This window comes from Acomys russatus, chromosome 7 (assembly GCF_903995435.1).
Source record: "Acomys russatus chromosome 7, mAcoRus1.1, whole genome shotgun sequence".
NCBI classification, from domain to species: domain Eukaryota; kingdom Metazoa; phylum Chordata; class Mammalia; order Rodentia; family Muridae; genus Acomys; species Acomys russatus.
In genome coordinates, this window is record NC_067143.1 from 40564208 (window position 1) to 40592181 (window position 27974).

The 27974-nt window shown below is 36.0% G+C and overlaps 1 protein-coding gene across 1 annotated transcript in view; it reads left to right on the plus strand.

The window, feature by feature from the left end:
• Positions 1-27974, plus strand: part of Grm5 (glutamate metabotropic receptor 5) — a 421703-nt gene that overhangs the window by 288200 nt on the left and 105529 nt on the right. The window contains 1 exon segment of the mRNA XM_051148879.1: positions 12871-13106. Coding sequence (XP_051004836.1) covers positions 12871-13106 — 236 coding nt within the window.

Here is a 27974-nt window from a genome sequence, read left to right on the forward strand (position 1 = left end):
TAGTAACTGCTCTACTTTATTCACTGAATGATTTGCCAATCAGACTGAATTAGTAAATAAGAAAGTGACAACATAAAAGATAAAATGTGGAGAACAAAATTTCCTATATCAATAATGGCAAGATCATAGCTTGCTAGGGTCATTTTGGAAAGCTATTTGACATTATCATCATGATCAAGTTAAAGCAAATATTATGGACCAGCAGTGCCTTTCTGGGTATATTCTGAACAAATATGACATCAGACAAACCCTTGATATAGGCAAAATGTTCACACTAAACTATTTCCACTGATTCCACAATAAAGACAACAAAAAATGCTCACCACTAGTTGGAAGAAGAGTAAATTGTAATTTACCTGTGTACAATAATGCTGGAAAGGAATCAAAGGGGCCAAATCATTGCTACTAAAAGGCAAAATTAATATCATAATATGCTATGAAAGATGTAAAAAAAATAAATTATATCATTTATCCTAATTTCTAAAAATGTGTACAGCATTAGAGATAAGATGTTGCTTCTCTGTGAAGGATGCATATGGCTTCAGAGTGAAGACTTCTGTATACTCCAGGGCATTTTCTTTCTTTTTTAACAAAATGATGTTGATTTTTCTCATACTTTCTTTAGCATATATCAGCTCTCTATCGTCTTCATGAGCTAATTATACAAATTGATTTTGTAATAGTAAGTCAGCTTTCAGTGTAGAAATCACATCTTTTGTATTAGCTTATACCTTCCTCAATGGGCATTTAATTTTAACTACTGTTTATTGGAAACACTTGGATAAATATATCTTTTTATGACTTTGATTTGGGGAATTTTCAATAAATTGATATTCATGAGCCATACGTTTATCAGAATTTTAATATTTTTGAAGAAATTTATGCATTGATTTCTATAGTCATTACACCATTTTGCCACATGGAAAAACCTAGTAAATATTATATTAAGTGAGCTTACCTGAGGAGGTCAAAACTGCATGATTATAATCAGGCGATGTGTCTACACTAGAAAAACTCAAGAACAAACCAGTAGAGTGCTGGATCCTAGCAGCCAGGAGACTAAGGGAAATGGGAAGATGCTACACAGTGGATACAATGCTTCGTTTTGTGATGGTTACTCTGATTGTCAACTCAGTGGCGTTTATAATGCTCATGAAAACAAATACTTTTGCATATTTATGAGGGAATGTTTTATATAATCTAGAAAGACCCCTAAAGGTCAGTGATGTCTTTCTGTGAGCTTGCTTCCCAGCTCAGTTAAGAGACGAAAGAGGGCTTTGCAGGAGCCTGATTGATCTCTGCTCCCAGTTGTGGCTGCCGCGTGACCTTTAGGTTTGTGTGCTTTCTTGCATTGATGTGAACTGTGAGCCAGAGCATTACACTCATCTGAAGGTAGTTTACTCAGGTATTTCGTCACAGCAGTAAGACATATCATGAACAGTCACAAAATAAATTAATTTCAGCTGCAAAGCATTGCATTTTTAGTAAAATGTCTTGTAACAAACACTGAACATTCTGGTAAAAAAAAAATTAGATCCTATTTCTGTTCTGGTCATACAGTACTAATTTTTCTCCTGATTTGTACTGATTTCTCTCTTCCTCATACAATCAGAATGGCTAACTTTTTCCTAATTTTACTTTTGAGAAATTCTGCTCATATTTTAGTCACGGTTTTGGATGTCGTTGAATAAGAGTGGAGATTATTTATTAAGAAAAGGAAAGCACTCTTAATAATAGGAATGTGAGGAAGGGGACAACATCAAAAAGCCTCATTATAGTATCTTATGCAAGTCTTACCTGTTTTCATTTATCTGAAAAAATGAGGAGTATTTATGTTGTTTCTCTCTTATTTACTTTATTGTACCTTTTGTGATTTATTTACTATTTATTCATTTTTATTCACTTTACATCCTTGAACACACTCCCTCCCTTTTCTCCTCCTGGTCCCTTTCTCCCATCCTCTTCTCTCTCCCCCCCCCCTTCTCCTCAGAAAAGGGGAGACCCAACAACAACAACCCACCCTGCTACATCCAGTTGCATCAGGACTAAGCTCATCCCCTTCCACTAAGGCCAAACAAGGCAACCCAGCTAACCGCAAGTGATCTAAAAAGCAGGCAACTAAGTCCACCTAAGTTCATCATCAAAGACTGCCCCTGCTTCACTTGCTGGAGGACCAAAATGAAGACCAAGATGTCCATCAGTTGGTGTGAGGCACCAAGTCCTTGGTTGGTATTTCAGTCTCTATAAGCCCCATGGGCTTAGGTTAGTTGATTCTTGGTCTTCTTGTGGAACTCTTGTTCCATCCAGGTCCTTCTATCCTTCCCCCAACTCTTCCACAAGGATCCTGTTTCAATCTGCTGATGGATGTAGCCTCTGGGAGGACAATTATGATAGGTTCCTGTCTGCAAGCACAGCTAAGTGTCAATAAAAGTGTCAGAGGTTGGCTCTCTACCATGGGGTGAATTTCAAGGGGGCAGTCATTCTCAACAGAGGAATCTCTAATGGCTAGAAGCATGTAAAGAAATGCTCAATATCATTAGTCATCAAGGAAATGCAAATTGAAGACACACACACAACTTTAGTGAGTTAGTCTTCATCTTCTACCTTATCAACGAAGATTCTATTTATTCCTGCTGCACTGTGCACTCCTGGAAAGTAGGCCCATGAAGTTATAGGAAATTCTCCTGTGTCCACATTTCATCTCTCTGGAGAATCACAAAGATTATAAATTCATACCACATCAGGGTTTTTACTATGGGTTCCAGGGGTCAAGCTCTCTTGTCGGGATGGTTTGGCTGGCCCTTTTATCCATTGAGTCATATGGCCCAGACCAACCAAATAGGTTGAAATTATTTTAATTTGATTTTTCTTTTGTTTATTTCATTTTATTATAGTCCTCTAAGGGCATGCTTATTTTCAAATTTCTTCAGAATTATTACAAACATTTTCATAAACCATTTCATGATATGTTTTTTGAGCTTGAATTTTTCATATGTAATTTTTTTGTAAATTGTCAGCTATAGTCCAAAGATTCTTTTATGTCTATTCTCCCTGTGCTAAAGTTACAGATGCTTTCACATTCTGCCTTCATGCGGGTGCTTGCAATCTAAACTCAGATCTCCATTATTGTACAGTAAGCACTTCACCCAAAAAGCTGTCCTCCCAGCCCCTGAGTTCTTAATGTTAATTCTCAGGTAATTAACTTCATAAAATTCTCTTCTCTTTTGTGTAAAGGATTTCTGTGAGCTTAATTCTTAAACTTGCTTGGCATTCAGTCTAAAATGTATTAACCATGTTCTTTTAAAATTTGTTCTCTAATCATTCCAATGCTTGTTGTGATGGATCCCATTGCTTATTTCGCTAGTTTTAGATGGTTCTGTTCTTAACCTGGCTCATGGGAAATTCCCAGTAGTGGTCTGATAAGATGCTTCACCTATCCTCCTCCAGAGAGATCTTTTGTAGCTTTTTCTTCATAGCAATGAGATCAGACTGAGATGATTAAATCTAAGTGCATAACAGGGACATTTAATAACATGCCTCAATTTTGTTAGCATGAAATTAGAGCTCTTAATAACACATACAAAAACAAAAACAAAAAACAACCCTTAGAGGTCTGTCATTCATGTATTCTTTAATTTCAAAAACACTTTAGCTACCTCAATCTCTCCTCATCTTCTAAATTTCATACTCACTATTTTTTGCTCTGCTTCTGAGATTCTTCACGAATATGAATTAACACTGCTCCAGAGAATAAGACAGTATTAAATATGTGTTTTAAATCTCCAGAGTCCTATTCCCCTCCCCTAGGTCTGTGAGAGAAGGGGACCTCCTCCCCTATCATATATGGTGCTGAAAAAGAAAGACTCTTATTTTGTCCGGTTTCTTTCTCTCCACTTACAGTTCCTGGTATCTAGATAGAGTTTGTTAACTTAAAGATTTCAAAAACAAAAAAAAAAACAAAACAAAAACACCCAAAACAAAAAACAAACAAAAAACAAAAATTTCACCCAACCAATGTAGATATTTCCTCAAGATTTACCTATGCATTATTGTTATAAATGAAAGTAGCTGTCCAGTTTCTAGTATGTGACTTATGTTTTTGATCTGCTTGGGTTAATTATTGGGTATTTAACATCTAAATTTTTGACATAGTTCCTGAGTTATTCTGGCTACTTAAATAAGAACTATTTCTGAAAGCTAGTCTCAAATGTAATTTATCTTTGTTACTAATCTTCTGTATATGTATTTATTTGTAGACCATATCATGTTGATACATGGCAGTAGCAACTTGACTCTACTATATGTCTTTAGTAAATGTGTCAATGGAAAATTGCCTCAGAGTCTATTATAAATGGAAGAAAACCCATCCTCCATTCGAAACAGAAATCATAAAGTCTTAACCATTTTAATGGCTTTTTTTTTTTGCTTGCAATTAGATTTGTAATAACTTTACCACTGTATTCAAAGAACACAGAGATAGTGGTTTACAAGAAGAGGAATAGTTTATGACAATTGTCATTTCCACTGAAGAAGAAAATGTTTTGAGAGAGAATATGTGTACACATACACATGTGTGTATCTGATGTTACAATAGATTTTATTTCAAAGCATTTCTCTATTTCATGTAATTACTCTGGTTGCTAAACTGACACACATTTTACACAATAGCCTCATTTCTCAAGAGTCCTGTAATCTGACAGGAGTAATACATGAGTACATTATATAATAAACAAAGTAATCTTTTTGAAAGTGTGTTATACAGACTCTCCTCAGTAAGAAAATTCATAATGATAAAACATTTCTGGAGAGATAAGATGACAAGTCAAAAGGGAAAGAATTTCTGCCAACTCAAAGCAAACCACCAAAGCAGCATGGTGTTTTGCTTATTTTAACAGGTTCACTTACTTTTTGTCATTTCTATATCCTCATGTGTTTGACGTTATTCACACTAAAACAGAATTATTCAGAATTTCCAAGAATGGATCTCTTCCAGTATCTACAGAGTGGTTTTCCAGCAAAGTGAAAGTAGACTAGAGGTAGAAGATGAAAATTATTTCTCTACTAATGAATATTCACCCATGATTTTCATACCCTTTAATGATAAGGTGTCTAGCTATGGAACATTACATCCTTTCTTCAGGGTTAAAAATTGAGGCTGGAATTAAGTGGTACACAGGTTTCACTCCTGTCTGGAGGCTTTATGAAAAATTTGTTTCCAAAAGCATTCCAGTTTAGGCTGAACTTACTTCCTTTTTAATGATTGCATCTCCACTTCCTTTCTAGTGATTATTGTGATTCTCTCAAGTGTTAGAAGCCATTGGTGTTTATTTACATGTAGCCTTCTTTCTTATCAAAGGAATGTACCTGCAACTTTTTCCTATCAAAGCCATCTTTTGTTTGTTTGATGACTTGGTCCCTTTGCAATTTTCATCTGATCAGACTGTAGATATCCATAAAAATATCCCTATTTGAGTTAATTTTGACTCTTAGTTAGAATTTCAAATCCTCCTTAAACACTTTCTGTATGGAATAATGTTTAAATATGTAAAGGGGGTATATGTTTACAAAAAATAATAAATTCTATTATAACTCTGCCTACATATTCCTAACCCTGTAGTCTTCTCTATACTATAATCTAGGCTTTTAAATATGATCTTGAAAAAATATTTCTCAATTTTTATTTTTGCCAGAGGGAGAATCTATGAAATAACATCTATAAACTCTGAGAAGTAATTGAACTTGGAAGTTGTGAGGTTAGGTTGTGGTGATTAATGATGACTGTTGACTTGACATCCTACAAAATAAATCTCCAATGACGTCTGTGAGAAAGTATCCAGATTGAGTTGAACTTGGGGGGGGGAAACCATTCCCTGAGATAGGATCCCAGATTGAATAAGACTGAGAAAGTGATCTGAGTATCAGAATTCATTTCTTATTGCTTCCTGATTATAGACTCAATGTGGCCAGACACCTCATGCCCTGCCTTGGTACCTTCAAACTGTGAGCCAAAGTCAATTTTCCTTCCTTGGCTTGCTAATTTTCAGGTGTTTTATCACAGCATGAAAAGAGTAGCTAAAATTAGGGGTTTATACCTGATAACTCAGTGCTTCAGAACCTCAGTTTTCAGCTGTAGTGTGAAGTTAATACATATTGTCTATAGATCCCATACAGCAATAGGCAAAGTCACAATAAAAACCACCTAACAAGAGATGGTTAGCAAGCTTTTGGTCCACATCTTGCTTCTTTGTCATGATTGCTGTGCTATTGACCCCGCATGTATGAAATGGGAATGGATGGCTTTTGGTTGATAGTATCACCTTTTTCTCAACAATTCTATACTTTATTTCTTGTTATAAATAAATAACTCATTACACCTTAGTGTGTATTTCTATGAGTTCTATTTAATATTTTATACCATTACTTACTTTCCCATTTTGTTTAAGGGTTTTAAATTTTCTTACTCTCCAAGTGAGGAAAGTAGAAATATTGTAAGAAGAATGCCCAGCCATCAGTAGATCCCACTATTAGAATAAAATAATCTAAAGTACCTTTTAAAAGGCTATTTGTAAAAGATTTGGTAGGATGATTATTACATGTGGGTAGCAAATCAGCTTCTATAATAACTATGTGGGTTGTGAAAAGACTCTGAAAACTAAAGTTAAGTTGCAGCCTAATGAATGTACTCATTATGTTTATAGCATCAGCTAGAGAAAGGAGTAGATTGTGTGAGTAATATCACTCCCTCTTTCAGCCATTCCATAAGGCATACACAATGTTACTGTCTTATCATGTACCAAGTGAGTGGATGTGCCACCTGAAAATAATTCTATATGCTTGAAGCTGATTCTTTAAAGCCTTATTATCTAATGAGTTATATTAATCATATAGGACGGTGGTAACATTTGAATCCAGATCATAGTGTCTACTAGGAATGGTCTACATAACAGTAATAACTCCCCAGGCCAATGATAAGTTATATTAAACACTTATTGAATGTTTAATATGCAACAGCCATTAGACTAGATACAAAAATATCCCAAAAGCATATAGGCTGTAAATTTATAACTAAATATATCTGCATCTTTTAAGCACTAATAGAACAGTAAATTCACCAAGGGGAAGGAGAATCTGCCTCCCTTGCTGCTTATTTCATGTATTACCTGCATAATAATTGTTTGGGAAATGAGAGGATAAATGCTATGGTATATCGAAAATGGGAAGGAAGTAACTGATAATTCCAAGAGAAATCAAAGTTTTGGTAAATTACATTTAAGCTAAGTTTGTCTCTTAGATGGATGGATTGGACATATTAAATCAGAATATAAGGGAGGAATTGAGCAAATGAAGCTTCATACAGAAGAAATAGAATGGTCAAGATGTTAGGAATCTGACACTGCAATGTATATGAGAAACTAGAACTAATGTGCTTGTATCCAGTGGCTCGAAGTGTGTAGTCAGTCTCATTAGAACTAGTATCCTCACAAGGAGAACACTGATTCTAGGGGGCAAGAATAACTGTATGTTTAGTACTCTGTGTAGTCTTCCCAAATGCCCAAATTTGGAAATCTTGGTCAGATTTTAATGTCTCTTTCTTTTGGGAATAGTCTCTTGGGTGTCTAGATTTTATTCTAGCATTGTATCTTTTAGAACAGTATGTGAGATGGTTTATTTATGTTGTTTCATGACAGCACAGTGAGATGCCTTCCAAGAATTCTATTGAGTTATAGGAAAGAAATAAGTTGTCGTTTGAGAGTTCAACTACTGAGCCATTATGTGTGATTAGCCTTTGGCACAAATACATCAAGAGACTGCAAATGTAAAATCTATGAGTTTGGAAACATTTAGAATACTAATTGATCAAGGAATCATGTTGGAAAGGCAGGATAGGAATGTAATTTTCATTAATGATGATTCAGGGGCTTGAAAGCTAGTGAGTTGCCTGTATGAGTTGATTGGATGAAATATAAAGAGGATGATCATTCTAAAGGAAAAGTGAAGAAATGTCAATGGATCAGAGGTGCTGATACCTATTCAGGCAGGTCACTTGCAGCTAATGTGCTCATGACTCCTGCTGGGTGTGGCCTGGGGTTTAGGGACTGGCACAAAAGAGGCAATCAAAATCCATACTAAATCAATGCTTTGTAGGGAGTAACCATTAAATCTATCACTAAGTAACACACCAATACATTTGCTTGGTGCTCTCTGTGTTTTCCTATATTTTGTTTAGGTATACACATAAAATGGAATAATTTCTTGTTTTATTCTTCTATTTGTGTTTATTTATAATTTTTGATAGAAATAATACCAATGCCTTAAAGCAAATATTAATTCTAAAAATGAGAAAAGAATAAAAAAATGACCAAAAAACTGTATCTTCTACTCAACATTAGATGATTTGTAATTTTTTTCTTTATTAGTTTTACTTATTCTTGTGAGTATGTATCCTTTAAAGACTCTCCAATTTTTTTCAAAGCAAATTTTGTGGGTAAATTTAATCATTATAAGGCCTATACTGATTTTGTCAGTGTTGTCTGAAGCTATGTGTGTGTGTGTGTGTATATATATATATATATATATATATATATATATATATATATATATTACATGATGAATATAATGTATATATGTAAATTAAATATATATGCAATTATATATGGCATATAATAGGTTTCTGGTAATTTAACGTAATTAATGACAAAAATAATTCTAGTATTGAGATACTTAGAAGGCTAAATAATATAATGGCATTGTAAAAACAGGAATCTTTTCTTGCGGTTATTAACACTATCAAATTTCTAAATGTGAAGAATAGAACTTTGTAAAAATAATCTTTATAAGAAAACAAACTTTCATGAATTGTCCATTTATTGGGAAATAATTTTGAAAAGGGAAAGAAGGAAGGTTAGATTGTAAAGAAGGAGTGTATATTTTCCATAATGATATCTTCCGATGAGAATGGAAATGGTATTTTATAGGATGTGGTGTTTTTATCATGTCTTTAGGAAAGAAATAAAGAAATATAAGGAGCTGGTGAGAGTTCAGCAGTTTAGATCGCATACTGCTTTCAGACGACCTGAGTTTTGTTCCCAGTGTGTCCGTATCACCTGTTACCCCAATGTTAGGTTACCCAATGTCCTCTTCTAGGTTCCACAGGCACCTGCATTGAAGTGTACGCATTTACACACCCTTCCTCCACCACATAATTAAAAATAAAGTACATCTTAGGAAAATAAGGAAATTTAAGTGAATACAGGGTAACTGCTTTGAGTACAGATGAGTATGCATGGATATTTTCCTTTTGGCTAATGCTGAGTGAGTCAAGAAAGCTTTTCTTCATAATACTGAGTTACTTTGTTACTGCAGGAAAAGCAAAGCTAGAAGCATCACTAGAACAATCATCAAATTTAAAGTGACTGTGCAGTCAAGTCTCATGATTTAGTGCATTGCGCTACAAACATGCTGAAAATCTAAATTAGCAAACACTGACTTTTTTAAGAATGAGGAAACAGATATTTCAGTTGTGCTAAGGTTCTGATCACAATATTTCCATCAACTAATCATCACACAGCCTTGATTTATCAGGGTTCCTGTTTTAGGATTTTTAAATATATATATATATTTTTTTTTATTTTATTTTATTCACTATTACAACTTTTTCAGAGTACAGCATTTAATCTATTCCTGAATTCAGGTCATGTGATGTATGTATGTATATCCAATATAAATCACAGCCTTTCCCATGCTTAGGAACACTAATATATAAATCCTATCTTTGGGGCCATATGAGAAAACAAACTCACCGACAGAACCTATCAGAATGTGGAAATTCTGGAAGTAAATACAGTACAAAAAAAAAACATTTCTGAGATCTGCCATCTTTTTTTCCCTGCTGCTGTGTGTGTCTTTTAATTTATTTATTTATTCACTTTACTTTCCTATTGCAGCCCCCTCTCTACTTTCTTCTTGTTCAACATCAAGTCAGGGCATTCTGCTTTTCTTTCTCTGCTTGTATTTGTGAATGACTCCCAAGTAAACGAACATGAATATGGGTATTATAACTAAAATATAAAAAGTAGTTAAATTTAAATACATTGTGGGAATGCTCAAACTCTGGCCTTTGGGTAAATTAGGCAAGCGCTCTGTTGGTGAAATATATCCCAGTCCAAGATTTGTAAATATAGAGTCATAAAAATTAACAATCTCCAGTATATTTTAAATATTGGGGAAGAAAAATGAAATGGATTATAAATAATGATGGAAAATGCCACTAATGAGGAGAAAAAGAATTAGATGAACAGATGAATGCATAGACATGTAATAAATCTGGAAAAAGTGCCTTAAGTGTGACATTTTCCTTTTTTCTTTTCCCTTGTTATGGTAAAACATTTATCACTCTTAACAATAATGTGGGACCAGTACATTGAAAACTATTCTATCAAAGCAATAAAAACCACTAGGTGGTAGAAAGACAAGTTCCCATTTTCCTTAACATGTATTTTATTTCTTAGCATCCTTTTATTCCTTGTGTGAAATACTCTGTTATTTTAGACAAAGCTGAAAGCTCATTTGTAACAATCATAATAAGTGATAACTATGGTACATAGCACCTTTTCTACATAAAATATTCTTTCTTGCAACTTATCTGGCATACACTCTTTATAAGTTCCAGAACAGTGACCCTGTTTGGCTCATGGTTATTGATAATTTTCTGTTTTCACACTAACTCAATGGTTTTTGTTTTTGTTTTTTTACTATAAGTTGGAAATGTCTGGATCAAAATAATATTACACTTACAGTGTGAACTAACAAGGCTAATGACAACACATCATTATTTTTCTAAATTGTTAGAGATTTATGCCTGAGAAAAACAAAGAGTGAAAGAACAAAGTCAAAGATGAGCAAATTAATATTCTTGAATCCAGATACTTTTCATCTATGGAACTATTACCCACAAGAGAGTTTATCAAAACCAGCTTTCTGCAAACGCCATTAAATTCAGTGAATGGATTGTGAAGAGTAAATTGAGCCCATTATCATCTCACATTTTTATATAACATTCATAATCATACTGTTACATAAGGGTGAGCTAACATTAACCAAAGGAACAATTTGAATTCACATATCCAGGATGGTAGGGACTCTGCTTGATAGACAGAGCTTCCTGTCCTGTTTGCAGCTCGCCCATGCAGCTACTGGGTGCCAGCAAGACCCACACTCTCCTATCAGCAACAACAGAGGGAGGGGATGAGGCAAAAAAAAAAAAAAAAAAGTCCACTTCTCTTCAATTTGTCAGCTTTAAATAAAATCTTCTGCAACCAAAAATGAGAAAGTTGAGGGAAGATAATGTGTGTAGTATCCAAATTCAACATGAGGACAAAATTCTCTGCTTTACTTCTTGTTCCTTAATCTGCCACAAAGTGATTATTTTTTTTTAAATACTCCATAGATAACTTTTAATGAGATATCTCATGTAAATAGCCTTAGGAGGAGAATTGGCTCATTTTGTTTGCTTGTCCCTTTTTCTCTATTTCTGCGCTTTGGCCTTGGGAAACATCTCAAGTTCTTGTGGGCAAGCTCTGCATACACTAATGATAACTTATGATCTTTGCAACAAATCCTAATTATCAATATTCAAATCAAAATGATATATCATAATTTTAAATAGTCATTATTTTTCTTACCTAATACTTCCCCCCAATACTGGTTTAATAATCATATTATTATATTTGGCAAAAACACTTATTCAGTAGAAAATAATATAGATGAGGTAGTCCATGGATAGCAATGTAAATCAGTGTCTTCCAGCAGTGGCTGGAATTCAGACATCTTCCTCACTGCACTCAGCAGGCGCCACTCTGCTCTTCCCCTTTGCACCCTCCACATCACTCCTTTGATTCTTTAGTGTTACTTTCTTAAACTTCCAAAGTTTCCTTGAATTATATATTTCCTTAAAGAGAACTTCCATGTCTTTAAGAAAGGACAACACCACGATGGAGAGGGCCAGTACCAGCTCTATGCCTCAGTGGACAGGACAACTGCCATATCAAAGGCCCCTCTTCTAGCTGCTATAGGGCATGCTATGTAATTTAACTGTTTTTCCTTGTGTTTTGTTTCCAATATCTTGTTTTCTTTATTTTCTACATGAACTTAGAATACTTTTACTCATTCTGTCTGTTCTCTTAAAATGAGAGTCAGGGTGTGATTGTAAGTTGAGGGGTGTGTTCACTCTCAGTGGCATTGATGTACCATTTAATTTCTTGAAGTCATGCAAACATATGATTTTAAATATATGTTTATATGTATTTGAGAAGTTTCATAGAGTGTGAAGGAGCATGTGCACTGTAGTCCAAATCGTTTCAGTTTTAGGCTCTGAGAAATCAATATTTACCAGGATAACTAACTGCAAGATACTTTAACCCTTATAATGTTTATCTTTTATGTGAATAATAGTAATCTCATACCACAGTGTACTTTAATAAATATTGGATATGGTTTGCACATATTTTCCAATCTTTTATTCCAATTTAGTTATTTTTTTTTAGTGATTGTTTAATTAAATGAAAAGAATATATTTAAAATTAATTCGATTTATTTATTAAATAAACAGAAAAATATTCATGGTAAAATTGTGAGACTTGCATTATATCTTACAATTGTAAAATTTCATTAAAATCCCTCTACAATTCAATATAAGGCTATTGCCCTTTGGCATCTGAAATCCAGATTTCTCATCACCTTTGCTCATCAACTCCGGCATACAATGCATGGTTTTAGTAAGGACTGAAGTAGCCATTTTATGATCAGAAAGATCCATTTTCCCAGAATATCTCTGCTCTAAGATTTGGGAATTGTTTTTGTTTGTTTCCCCAGTGATGGCTGGGCTGACAGGTATGACGTGACAGATGGGTATCAGCGAGAAGCCGTTGGTGGAATCACAATCAAGCTCCAGTCTCCCGATGTCAAGTGGTTTGATGATTATTACCTAAAACTTCGACCAGAAACAAACCTCAGAAACCCTTGGTTTCAAGAATTTTGGCAGCATCGTTTTCAGTGCCGGCTGGAAGGGTTTGCACAGGAGAACAGCAAGTACAACAAGACTTGCAACAGTAAGTCAATTTATTGTTTCATCTAAAACGGATAAAGCTAAGGCTCCAATTTGTGTGAACTGGGTCATGGGGATCGAGATTATCATCTGTTAGTGAGGAGGACTCCTACATAAATAGAGTAGGTATTTCCATTTAATGGTGATAAACTGGTTTTATTCTCACTAACAAAAACATTTCTGAGCAAGTGTTTACTCTATTGAGACTTAAAAATAATTATATTACCACTATTTATAGCGTTAAAAAAAATGGAAGTGTTTCTGTAAGGTGCTGGGCAAGAAGCATCAGATGAATTAGCTCCAGAGTGAAACTATTCCTGACATCGCTGAAGGCAGGGATACTTCGATGTATTTTTTTCTATCATCTGCAACAGTTAGGGAGCAGAACATTTGTCTAAAGAACGAATGAATAAGTGCCAGAGAGAAGGTCTATTTTCTACTACAATAAATAAGACAATTAATAAGCCAGAAGTGGTAACAGGCAGCTTGGTGTATATCACTATAATGTTTTAACAAGCGTAATCCCACAAGAACCATTTACCAGTCCTTTAGCAAGTGCTTTCAAGGCCTCAACAACACGACAAATTATTGCTTTAGTTACAAGGGTACTACGATATGGAAGGCTTATTCCTGTCTTCAAAATTTTAGCATCTTAAAACTAAGGTAAAACTGTTGAGAAAAACCGCAATTCCATGTTGTCAATGTTGTGGGTGGTATAAGGCTTAGGCAATGGATTTAATTAAAGCATAGCACCCCTTAAGATCCTTTGTTGATTTTAATAGCCAGGCATAGGTAATATAGATATGTAAGTCAATTTCACCAAATCATTGTTAAAATTGATAAAGAATTTGTAGAGAATGACTTATCCCACATTGTGCAATTAAAAAAAAGAAGATGAATTTTCAAAGAAACTAAATGTCACAGTTGCTGGTGTTACTACTTTCTTATTTTGTTAGTTTAGGGTTTTTGTTTTGTATTGCTTATTTTCTGTTACAATTTATTCAGATTACATCCATATTATTATCCCCTCACTTGTATCTTCCCATCCCCACCCTCCCTTCCTCTTTCACCCTATTTCCCTTCCCTAGACCTGTGACAGAAGGGGACTTCCATATGACCACAGCCTATCAGGTCTCATCCAGATGGCCCACTTCGTCTTCCTCTTTGTGCCACCAGGCCTCCCCACCAAGGGGAAGTGATCAAATTGTGGGCACCAGAGTTCATGTCAGAGGCATCTATGAGAATAGTAGCTTGTGTCAGCCTTTGTCATTATAAATCCAATTCTTGTCCACAGATAAGTTGCCACTCTTCTGCATCAAAATAGGAAAAATAGTGAATTTATCAAGCAGCCTCCCTGTTAGGGCATCTCTGTGCATTGTTTTCATAAAAAGATGAAGATAGTAGTGATAGTTTGTGCTTATTTTATCATTATTTGACCAAACAAGAACATAGCCACCCTATATTGGTTCAGATGGTGGGGGAAGTAAGGTGAGTTACTTAAGGTTTCTATTGTTGTGACAAAGCACCAGAACCATAAATGAGGAAAGGGCTTATTTAGTATTTTCACCAATATCACAATCCTTCCTCAAAGGAAGACAGTGCAGGAAATCAAGGTAGGAACCTAGAGCCAAGAACTAGCACAAAGACCATGGAGGAATTCTGCTAATTGGTTAGGTCAGCCTGAGTGCTCGTACACAGCGGGACCAACTACTGTCCCGGATGTCCAGGAAATGGCATCACCTATTGTGAGCTTGAACTGTAGCTTTGATATCTCTACTCACTTTTGAAATGGTACACACCTTTTTTCGGGTGTGACATTTTTTATGCTTTTGGAAAACATAAACTTCTCTTCTATCCTTGTTCTGTGCTTGTGGACAGGTGACCACACAGCTACTTTGGCAGAGTAGCAGAGGAATATCACTATACGCTAACCTCCTGAGCCTATTTTTTTCATATAAACTTCTGGGCAAAGTAATATATTTATTCATCAATCTATCTATCTATGTATCTATGTATCTATCTATCTATCTACCTATCTTTTGATCTATCTTGGCTTCTATATTACATTTATTTATTTTAGGTTTTAGGGCAGAAATGACAATGAAAACATTTCAGACAAATATTACATTTTCAGAATTCTACCCATTAATAGGAGAATGCCAGCTGTAAATTCATCCATTTACATATGACTTTATTTTCCATCTAAAATTGACTTTTAAAAAACATCAAATTTTTCAAAGGATATGGATGCAACATGCTCAGAATTAAAATATCATATTGCTTTTTGTTTTTTAATTTTTTATTTAATTTATTCAGATTACAACTCATTTGTTATCCCATCATTCGTATCTTCCCATTCCCCCCTCCCTCCCACTTTCACCCTATTCCCCTCCCCTAGGTCCATGACCGAAGGGGACCTCCTCCCCCACTATATGGTCATAGGCTATCAAGTCTCATCTTGGTAACCTGATTATTCTTTCTTTGAGTGCCATCAGGCCTCCTCACCAAGGGGAGGTGGTCAAATATGGGGCACCAGAGTTCATGTGAGAGTCAGTCTCTGATCTCCACATAACTGTGGAGATGTCCTGTCCATTGGCTAGATCAGAGTAGGGGTTTGATGTTTACTACTTGTATTGTCCTTGGTTGGTGCAATAGTTTGAGCAGAGCCCACCTGATCCACCCATCACGGTGTTCTTCTTGTAGGTTTTTGAGACCCTCTGGATCTTTCTATTTCCCCATCTCCTATATTTCTCTTACCTAGAGTCCCCATAGGATGCCCTCATATCTATCCCAATCTCCTGGTAAGTGAAGACTTTCATGGGACATGCTTTTTGGGCTAGTGTCCAATTATAAGTGAGTATATACCACCACATTGCTTTTTAATTAATTACTTTACACACCCACTGCAGTTTCCTCTCTTCCAGTCCTCTCCCCTTATTTCCATCCCCCTTCTATCCACTCCCTTTTTTCTTTCTCTGCAGAATGGGAGAGGCTTACCATGGTTATCACCCAGCCTGGCATACCAAGTTGCAGGAAGATTAGGTGTATCTAGGTGTATCTTCTTATATTAAGGCTATACAAGGTAGCCCAGCAGCTGAAAACCATCCCAAGGGCAAGCAGAAGATTCAGAGACAGTGCTTCCTCCTGCTGTTAGGACCCCCACATGAAGACCAAGCTACAGAATGGTTATATATGTGCAAAGGGCCTAGGTCCATACTATGCATGCTCACAGGTTGGTGGTTCAGTCTCTGTGGGTCCCTAAGAGGCCAAATTAGTTGATTATGTAGGTTATCTTGTAGTATTCTTGACCACTCTGCTGAGCCAATTTCTGACACTTTCTAATTACTATGGTATCTTCTCATGGAAAACATTTACTTCTCATTGTATTTCCATTACCTTTTGCTGATTTTTATCATATAACAACTTGAAAATTGGCATTGATCATGCCTAGATCTGTCATATATAAACATAATTTCTTTTTTTTTTTTTTTGAGAAGAAATAGTTTATTGGGGCTTATAGTTTCAGAGGGGGTTAGTCTATGACCATCATGACAAGGAAACAGGGCAGCAGGCAGGCAGGAATGCACATGGAACAGTAGCTGAGAGCTTATATCTTTATTTGCAACTAGGAGACAGAGAGATAACTGGGATTGGTGAAACTTCAAATCTCACCCCCCAGTGACACACCTCTTCCAACGAGGCCATACCTCCTAATCCTTCCCAAACAGATCCACCACCTCACCAACTGAGGCCCAAGTATTCAAATATATGAGCCCAAGGGCCATTCTCATTCAAACCATCACATGCATACCTGATTATGTGTGTTTGTATACCTACACATTAATGCAGTGTCATGGAGTCCAAGAGAGGGCATCAGTTCTCTTTGAGCTAGAATAAACATAATTTCTAGTCCAACATTTTTCAAATATTCTCCTTGCATAAGCCATTGTTTGCAACTCTGTTACAGGACATCTCTCCTTATTTATCATCTTTATTACTTTCTCAGCATTTTCTCATATCAAAATAAACATCTATGCATTTCCTATGGAAGCTGTTTAGCCATTTGTGTTTATGCCACCTTTGGAAAGGGGTGCTCACGTTTTGATCTGGAAGTTGCTGATTTGGGTATTTTGCTACACAGAGTATCATTTCCTACATGGAGAACAATAGCTTCATCACCATCCACACAGAAGCAGCTGCAGCCTACAGGATTATTTCCTGTTGTGTTATAGCAACATACAAAGACTTTTCATCTTTTCTTCAGCATGTAAGCATTTTAAAAACATTCTACAGATGCCATTTTTTAAAGTTCCTTTTTGTGGTTTTTTTTTCCAAATTCCTAAACACTTTGTATCTGTATGAAATAAAGTAATATTTGTTTCAGCATGTTTATTAACATGGTGAAACAAATATTACTTTATTTCACTTAGGCCCATATAGTGTTATAACAATAACAGGACCCCCAAATCCAAAAGTTGAAACTAGGAGAGTGACTGAAGATGTACAGGTTGACTTTCTTTATAGGTTTTTCTAAGTATAAATCCAAAGCTTTCTACAACTTATTTGTTTGCACCCAGCAACTGACTTACTAACTTCTCAGGTATTTGGCTTATTTTATATATCAATGTGATTAAGCATCATTTCATGAATTTGAATATTCTAGCATATATTTATTGACAAGCTGTGTAGTTAGTAAAACTTTCTCAGGAAATTGAGAATATTTCTACCTCAAGACCCAGTCATACCACTCCTGGGCATATAACCAAAAATTGCTCCACTATACAACAATGACATTTGCTCAACTATGTTCATAGCAGCTTTACTGGTCATAGACAGAATCTGGAAACAATCTAAATGTCCATCAACTGAAAATGGATAAAGTAACTGTGGTACATTAACACAATGGGTTACTACTCAACTATTAAAACCAAGGAAACTTTGAAATTTGCAGGCAAATAGATCAAACTAGAGAAGATCATCCTGAATTAGGTAACCCAAGCCCAGAAAGACAGGCATGGTACATACTCACTTATAAGTGGATATTATCCTAACATAGATGTCCTCTGAGAGACTCCACCCAGCAGGGCACTGTGTCGGATTCTGGGACTCATTGCTGGACTCCTGATGGAAAACTGAGATTGGTTTGGAAGAATGAGGGAATGGAAGGATCAGGAGGGCGCAGGAACCCCACAGGAAGACCATCAAGGCTTATGGATCTGGACCCAAGGGTGCCTGCACAAACTGTTGCGCCAACCAAGGACAATACATGCAGTAAACCTAGATCCCCTGTTCAGATATAGCCAATGGACAGCTCATTCTCTACAGTTATGGGGAGAGTGGGAACTGGCTTTGACTTTAACTCTGGTGTGCCCACTCTGCCCACCCCCACTAATTTGATCACTTTCCCTTGGTGGGGAAATCTGGAAGACACACAGAGCAAGGGAAGGCAAGCTATCTGAATGAGACATGATGGACTGTTGTCATATGGTGGGGGCAGAGTTCCCTTCTGTTAGAAGTCTTGGGGAGGGGAATAGGGCAGAAGTGGGAGGGAGGGTGGGAATGAGAAGATACAAGTGACAAATAACAATCAGGATGTAATCTGAATAAGTTATAATAATTATTTGTTTTAAGTGTATTTAAAAATTACTGAAATCATAGTTTTTGAGGTTGTTATAGGGGTTAATGATATTAAAAGTACAAATATAACCATTCATTAAAGCTGCTGATACAGTTACTTTGCCAACAGTTACTGCATAGAAAAAACAGTAATATCAGCATCAGCATCCTGCACACATAAATATTTACTGTCCTACTACATCATTGTTTACATATTCAAGAGTGTCTAAGAGCTAGAAACTTTTGCATTTCTGTTACAGTGAATTTCCAGCTATAGTCTACATTCTTTCTATTAAAAGTGTCTCATAATGGTTTAAGAGGAGTGAAGTTACTTACACTATAACAATTGTTTTTCATTTATCAAAATTCTATGTCATTCTTTTTTTTGCTTTTTTATTTTAATTTTTATTTTTTTTTTTTAATTTATTCTTGTTACATCTCAATGGTTATCCTATCCTTTGTATCCTCCCATTCTTCCCTCCCTCCCATTTTCCCCTTATTCCCCTCCCCTATGACTGTTCCTGAGGGGGATTACCTCCCTCTGTATATGCTCATAGGGTATTAAGTCTCTTCTTGGTAACCTGCTGTCCTTCCTCTGAGTGCCACCAGGTCTCCCCCTTCAGGGGCCCTGAGTCAATGTATTCTATGCCATTCTTTAGAGGGTGACCTAATCCAAAGCTTTCCCCGAGACCCTGATGTATGGGGAAGCAATACTGTTCTTTGTCTAAAACCAAGAACATTCTTGGAAGAATCAGTAATGGCTGGAACTCAGAGCTTTGGGGGACCAATACCTTTTGATCCAGAGAACACAGCTTGTCTTTTCCTAAAAGAATGTGGTTATCAGTCCTAAGGCCACTGTGTACCTTGTCTGCAATGTTCTTGAGAAACCATCTGTTAACCCTTATACAATATTGTTCAGTTTAGCTTCCTTCTGACTTAGTCCCATTGTGTGATATTTTCTGCTGACTTTGTGTAATTTCTCTGTTAAAAAAAACAGTTTATAAAGTGCAGTACTTCTTAATAATCTTGCTTAACATAAGACACAGTTTTTAGGCAAGACGGTCTGAACCCCTCCTGTCCTGTTCTGCTTTTATCTTCTCATCTCCTGGCTGCCTCCCATTTAGGGTCCTGCCAATAAGGAATGACCTGATGGTCCTGGTCAATGTTCTATCCTTCATTTACTATTCAAAGTATTCATTAGTGTTGTGGATATTGTTCAGAACAATTGGGAATCTCTCAAACTGAAAACACAAACAGAAAAAAAACAAAAACAAATTTTAGACTGTTGAGAGGAAGTTATTATCTGGAAAAAAGAGCTTCTAGAGATTAAGAACACATTATAAGGGCCAAATAAAATAAGCTATGTATCATACTTAATACCAGATAAGTGATGTCTCTCTAAAGCCCCAGATAATAACATTTTCAGAAAAATAAACTGATAGAATTCTTATTTAAAAATAAGATTTATGAAATGAGAGTAATTGTACAAATGTCTATCCTGGTATTTGGTACATGTGATTTTCCTTGATAAATGCCCATCATTAAAAATTATTCAAGTAAATTCTCCAATAAAGCCATTGACTTAAAGATAGGACCACAAACCAGGTATATCTGAGGACTGAAACTTTAATCCAATGTGTGTTTTACATCAGCTGGAGAGTGCTGATAATAGGCTCAGTTATTGCATACATGGAGAATATTCTATAAAACAGTAGATTTAGATTCAGAAAGCCTACAAAGATACAACATATAACACGGATAGAACATAATAACAACAACAAAAATACTATCTTTCTAAGGATTGCTTTTGGTAGTGATATAGGTAATACATAAATGACATTTGTAACATGTGCCACTCCTTGAGTCCATAAAGGGAGCCACATTTAATTTTACTATATATTTGTTTATGCTAGCTGCTATAAGTGTGTTCATCCAGAAAGCCACGGCAAGCATTTGTGGTTGTTCTTTCCACAGCCTCCATGATTGGCTTACTGTTTTAACATCTTGGTAATTGCCAGTGCCGCAACCTTTAAAAATTGTAGAGAACTGGTTCCCAGGACAGATGGTTACTAAATAAAGAGCCACTGTCCCCTACAGCTGTGACATGGCACTAAAAGAACAGGACAGCCTTCTATAAAACACAGGATCACTGAGTAGATCATGGTAAAAGCTTGACTTTTTAAAAATATAATTTGTATTTATAAATGATAATTAAGATTTATAACATCAGACAAATCAGAGGTGGAATCCAAAGGGATGTATGGTCTGGCATTTTACATCAAAGTATCTAAATTCAACTCAATAACTAAAGATACAAAGAAATACAATATTAAAACAAGAAAAGTTATGTATGTCTTCAGAAAACAGATAATGGAGTGCCTCTCATTGGTCACTCATTTTCCCTAGATGGCAAAGCTGCATTGCACTAAACAAAATTGATAAACACAGTTACAATCACAACAGAATGTATTCTTGTTCAGTAAAATATTAGATTATCATAGAGGAAACATACAATCCAGAAATAGGATTTATAATGTTGAAAGGATTCAGTTTTGGTGGGGTACTCAACTGTGAATCTACTAAGAGATTAGATTTGTATGAACTCCAGATGAGTGAATGATGCTAGGGTCCACAAGGTAAAGAATACAGAAGAAAGAAATCACAAAAATGTGGTCTAAAGAGGTAGACAGTCATCATACTTTAGGCAACAGTTGGAGACCGTGGTAAGAAATAGAGTAAGATGTGTGGAAACAGTACAAAGCGATGCAAACGATGTATCAAGAGTTGAGTTCTCATAGAGCCTAGTGGATATTGTATATTGAATCTGGCTTTTCCTCCAGAGAACTAAGAGCCCAGGATTTTATCAAAAGAGGGGCTTTAGCAGTCACCTCTTGTCACTTTGTTTCAGGGTTGTTGTTGTTGTTGTTGTTGTTGTGTTCTATTTTGCGATCACTTTGATTATATTTCACTTTCCACACATTCTGTTAGGAGATAAAACATTCACTGCAATGTGTGCCTTATATGGCAAGAGTCATGGAAATTTCTATTATGAGAAATAAATGAAAATTTGTGTATCTAAAAAGAATGGAAAGGGATTGTGGGTGTGAAAGGTATCTGGGAAGAGCAGGGATATAGGATCATGGTGTGAGATAAATGAAAATACACCTAGAAGAGTTCATTATGAAAAGAACTTGAACTTGATCATTGCCGGTAATGATAAAATTATAGTCCCCAAGTCACTTTGCAGTTTTGAAAATTATCTGCCATATTCATAGACATGAAGATATTAGATTGATTGAAGTAAGGGAAAATGACAAAAAAAAAACAGTGACAAATTGGAAACTTTATGGATGATTGAGGCAAAGCTGAAATGTCAGTATTGGAGAATCAATACAAAGTTGTTGGATACCTTTAAGCATGTCTCCCTTTGAAGTGATATTCAAGATGATCTTCTCATTATTTGAAGGAATTTTATATTTCAAGAATTTTTGCTCTTACCACTAAAACTAATGGAAATGTCTTTTGGGTGTACTTCATTAAAAAAAAAAAAAAAAAAAAAAAAAAACAGCTCATGGATCCAAATATCAAATCCCTTTATAGAGTACAGCAATGGTGTGGCCATGATAAAATAGATGCTCTATAAATTTATTCCTTTTTCTTGATTCAATAATATAGCATCATTTTAAAGTACATCTTGCCATAAGTAACTAGCATTTGCCAACAGTATATGCTGTAAAATGATGTATGCCATTTATAGACATGATACCCAAAAACTCACAAAAGATTCTAGGCTCACACTCCTGCCTACACTCATATGACTGAAAATAAGCATTCAGTAAAACCAAAGTCGTGTGGTAGAAGTGTGGTTTCTTTAGTCACTTGGAAGACTCAGGAGAGCTTCACACTTGGACTCAGGCTGCCTGCTATGTGAGCAAGTGATACCATTGTATTGTGTTAAGATACTAGATGTTTGAAGGTTGTCATAGCAGCTATTGATGACTAGGATTTGCTGCCTTCCTGATTTTCCCAGTGGATAACAATTGCCAGGCTTTTTGGCAAAATGTGTAAATGCCAGTCAACAAGCAAAGTGACTACTAAAATTATAGAATCCATCTGTTACCATGGCAATACCCCAGTGACTCACAATTTACTGCCTTTTGGAACATATCCATGATATTTAAGCTGTTGCTTCCAAAATATTGTACAGATTAGTCAGAGAATTCATGATTGTCAGAACAGATACTAAACAGTCACTTAATGGAACTTGATTTATTTTTATTTAATAAATTATTAAAATGAATCTGGGGAGTTTATTTAATTTAAATTTGATAAAGAAAATCTTGACTATTTTTTAAATCAGATTATCTCTTTTTCAAAAGTCCATTAAGCAAGATCATAAACTAATTTTAAGAATAGTGGGACAAAATTTATAGACTAGTTGGTCTCCTCCTTCTGATATTTAAATTTGTCTGCAGATATTTAAATGCAAAATTAATAAGAAGCAAAAATTGATTGAAGTATAGGGTCTGGTGTCGTGGTTCAGTTAGTAAAATGCTCACGAAATAAGCAAGAATACTTGAGTCTAATCTCTAGTGTTCCATTAAAAACCAAGGCATGGAGGAAGCTACTTGTAGCCTCTTTGTATGAGCTGAGGATATATGTAGCTTGTTAGGCAGCCAGTCTAGCATAAGTTGTAAGCTCCGGATTTGTTGCGATATCCTGTCTCAAAATATAATGAGAAAAGGCAATTGATACAGATGCACATATTGACTCAGGATTCTGTGCTCATCCAGGTGTCAGTGCACCTACACTTACACATACATGTGCATACACATGGGCACATGAACACACACATGCACGCATGTGCACACACACACACATACACACACACACACACACACACACACACACACACACACAAATGCTGTAGCTAATCAAAAGGAAGAGAAAGCTTACATCTGGAAAGATCATTACTCAATGAATACTGAATTTGATTGGCCTATGAGAGGGAGTAGAGAGAACAAAGTTTTTTATTCTAAGCTTAGAAAAAAACCAACCACCAAAAAAACAAAAAATCAAAACAAACAAACAAACAAAAACACAAAAAACAAAGAAAGAAAAAGAATGACGTTGAGAAAATATCAGGCAGAAGCAACTTATAGCAAATATCTGAGAATGAAAATCAGGAAATTCTCCAAGAAATGGGATAATAGGAATTGATTCAAAGAATCTCATAATAATGGGTATTTGTTAAATATATTATATGACACAAACTATACAGTTAGAAACCACCTTTTAAACGCTTATTCTGAAAGCATTTTTAAATATTTGGCTTTTGGTTGGGTTGTTGAGAGAGAAAAATAGAAAGGAAGAGAGATAGAAAGATGACAGGTAAATAGATTTGATAGATAGATAGATAGATAGATAGATAGATAGATAGATAGATAGAGGGCACAGGGGTCCTGCTCAAACTATGGCACCAGCCAAGGACAATATGTGTAGTAAATGTCGAACCCCTACCCTGATCTAGCCAATGGACACAGTTGAGTGGAGACTTGGGACTGACTTTCACATGAACTCTGGTGCCCCATATTTGACCATGTCCTCTGGATGGGGAGGCCTGGTGTCACTTAGAGGAAGGATAGCAGGCTACCAAGAAGAGACTTGATACACAATGAGCATATACAGGGGGAGGAGGTCCCCCTCATTCACAGTCATAGAGGAGGAGAGTAGGGGGAAAGTGGGCAGGAGGGAAGGATGGGAGGATGCAAGGGATGGGGTAACAATTGAGATGTGATATGAATAAATTAATAAAATATTTTATTAAAAAAAGAAACAAAAAAAAGAAAAAATTCAAAAATTTTTTTCTGATTTGTTCACTTTACATCTTGATTGTTGCTCCCTTCCTTGCTGTCTCCTGATCCCACATTTCCTCCATCATACTTTCCCTCCCTCCCCTAGTCCTCGGAAAGAGGAGCATTCCTCTCCTAATGTCTGACTTCAGCCTAGATGCCTGCATCGTTTTCCTCTGTGGCTTGGCAAGGCCTCCCCACCAGTGATCAATGAGTGGAGAACAGAATCAATGTCAGAAGTAGTCCCTATTCCCCATATTATGGGACCCACAAGGAGACTGTGCTGCCTACCTACTACATCTGAGCAGAGGGTCTAAGTCCACACATGCATGCTCCTTGGTTGGTGCATTAGTCTCTGTAGCAACTGCCTCCTCCACCCAGGTTTTTTTTTAACTCCATTGGTCTCCTTGTGGAGCTCCTGAACCCTCCAGGTACCTCTGCTCCCCTTTCTCCACATCCTTGGATAGGTGTAAGATGGAATCTCAAAATCAATTTGATTTGCAGTTCCTTGATGACTAGGGACTTTGATCATTTCTTTAAGTGTTTCTTAGCCAATTGATATTCCTCTGTTGAGAATTCTCTATTTAGTTCTGTTTTTAATTGGATTACTTCGTTTCACGGTATTTAATTTCTTGATTTATTTATATATTTCGGATATTAGCTATAGGTCTAATGCAGGGTTGGAGAAGATCTTTTGCCAGTCTATAGGCTGTTGTTTTGTTCCGTTGATAGTGTCCATTGCCTTACAGAAGCTTTTCAGTTTCATGAGTTCCCATTTATTAATTGTTGATCTTATAGCCAGATGATATGATAGTATGCATAAGTGACCCCAAGAATTCTACCAAGGAACTCCTACTGCTGATAAACACCTTCATCCAAATGGCTGGATACAAAAACAATTCAAAATATCAGTAGCCCTTCTTTATACAAAAGACAACAGATTGAGAAAAAATTAGGGAAACACCACCCTTCACAATAGCCACAAAATACATAAAATATCTTGGTAGAACTCTAACCAAGCAAGTGAAAGACCTGTATTAAAAATATAAAAAATATACTTCAAGTCTCTGAAGACAAAAATTGAAGAAGTTATCAGAAGATGGAAAGATTTCCTACGTTCATGGATCAGTAGTATTAACATAGTAAAAACTGCCACCTACCAAAAGCAATGTACAGATTCAATGTAATTCCCATAAAAAATGCCAACAGAATTCTTTACAAAGCTTGAAAGAATAATTCTCAACTTCATCTGAGAAACAAAAAACAGAATAGTGAAGGCAATCCTATACAATAAAAGATCTTCTGAAGGCACTCCATCCCTGATCTCAAGATGTACTATAGAGCAACTGTTATAGAACCATTGGAATCAAACTGAAGACCCAGAAATAAACCCACAAACCCATGTACACTGATTTTTGACAAAGAAGCCAAAACCATACAATGGAAGAAAGATAGCATCTTCAACAAATGGTGCTGGTCTAATTGGACATATACTTGTAGAAACTGCAAATAGATCCATTTTTATCACCCTGCACAAAACTAAATTCAAAGCGCATAAAGATCTCAGCATAAAACCAGATACGATGTGGGGAGAGAGGAACACTCCTTCATTGCTGGTGGGAATGCAAACTAGTACAGCCACTTTGGAAATCTATCTGGTGCTATCTCAGAAAAATGGGAATAGGGCTTCCTCAAGACCCAGCTATTCCACTCCTTGGAATATACCCAGAAGATGCTCCAGCACACAACAAGAAAATTTGCTCAACCATGTTCATAGCAGCCTTATTCATAATAGCCAGAACATGGAAACAGCCTAAGTGTCCCTCAGTAGAAGAGTGGATAAAGAAACTGTGGTACATATACACTATGGAATACTACTCAGCTATTAAAAACAAGGAATTCCCGAAATTTGTGGATAAATGGATTGAGCTAGAAATGATCATAATGAGTGAGTTAACCCAGAAGCAGAAAGAATCAAATGGTATATACTCACTTATATCTGCATACTAGCCCAAGGGGCATGTCCCACAAAAGCCTTCACTTACCAGGAAACTGGGACAGAGGGGAAGGCATCCTATTGGGACTCTAAATGAGAGACGCATGGGAGAACAGCAAAATAAAAGGATACAGAGGGTCCTAGAAATCTACAAGTAGAACAATATGATAGGCAGATTTGGGCCCAGGGGTCCCGCTCAAACTAAGGCACCAGCCAAGGACAATACAGGAGGTAAACTTTAAACCCCTTCCCAGATCTAGCCAATGGTCAGAATATTCTCCACAGTTGAGTGGAGAGTGTGATACGACTTTCTCATGTACTCTGGTGCCTCACATTTGACCATGTCCCCTGGAGGGGGAGACCTGGTGGCACTCAGAGGAAGGACAGCAAGTAGCCAAGAAGAGACTTGATACCCTATGAGAATATATAGGGGGACGTAATCCCCCTCAGGAACAGTCATAGGGGAGGGAAATAATGGGAAAATGGGGGGGGGGAGGAATGGGAGGATACAAGGGATGGGATAAACATTGAGATGTAACAAGAATAAATTAATAAAAATAATAATAATAATAATTTTAAAAAACCAGATACACTAAATATCATAGAAGAGAATGTGAGGGAAAGAGCTTTGAGTTTATTGGCACAGGAGACAACTTCCTGAACAGAACACCAAATAAAAACTTTTAAGGTAACATTTTTGAGCAAAGAAAAGATATTAGGTTTGACAAAAAAGCTACTATTCAATTTAAATTATTGAGAATTTAAAAACATTACCACAGCTTCTATTTTATAACAAAATATTGGAATAAACTTGGAGAAATGCAATGTTGAAAGAGTGAGAGAAGCAAGCATCATTTTGTGGTTTCAAAATTAGGTGATTGAAAAAATATGGAAATAGAGCAATGAATTAATTGGAATGATTCTTCAAAAGAAATATAAAGTATATATGATAATCATACACATATTATTATTTCAAGTTTAAGGACCCAAAGGTGAATGTTTACAGATAACTAGGAGAAATTTGGAAACGATTTTAGTGCAGTATAATGTAGTGGTAATAAAAAAGGCCTACACAAAAGTCCTGACTGTGAGGAGAAAATTAGAAGACTGAATCCAAGCAATGGGATGCCAATGAGAGTGGGCTGTTGGTCCCAAGTGCTATTAAAAAGCATACCTAGCAAGCCAACATGAGCATGCCACTAAGAAGAACCCCTTCATGGCGTTTGCATTAGTTCCTGCCTTCATGTTCTTTCCCTATTTGTGTTCCTGCATTGGCTTCTTTCATTGATGGAATTTAATGTAAAAGTGTAAGCCCAATAAAAACGGAAGAGAAAAAAGGTGAGATAGAGAGAAGGATAGCGAGATAGAGAAGAGAGAGGAGATAAGATCCTATCTCTCTGGTTGTGTG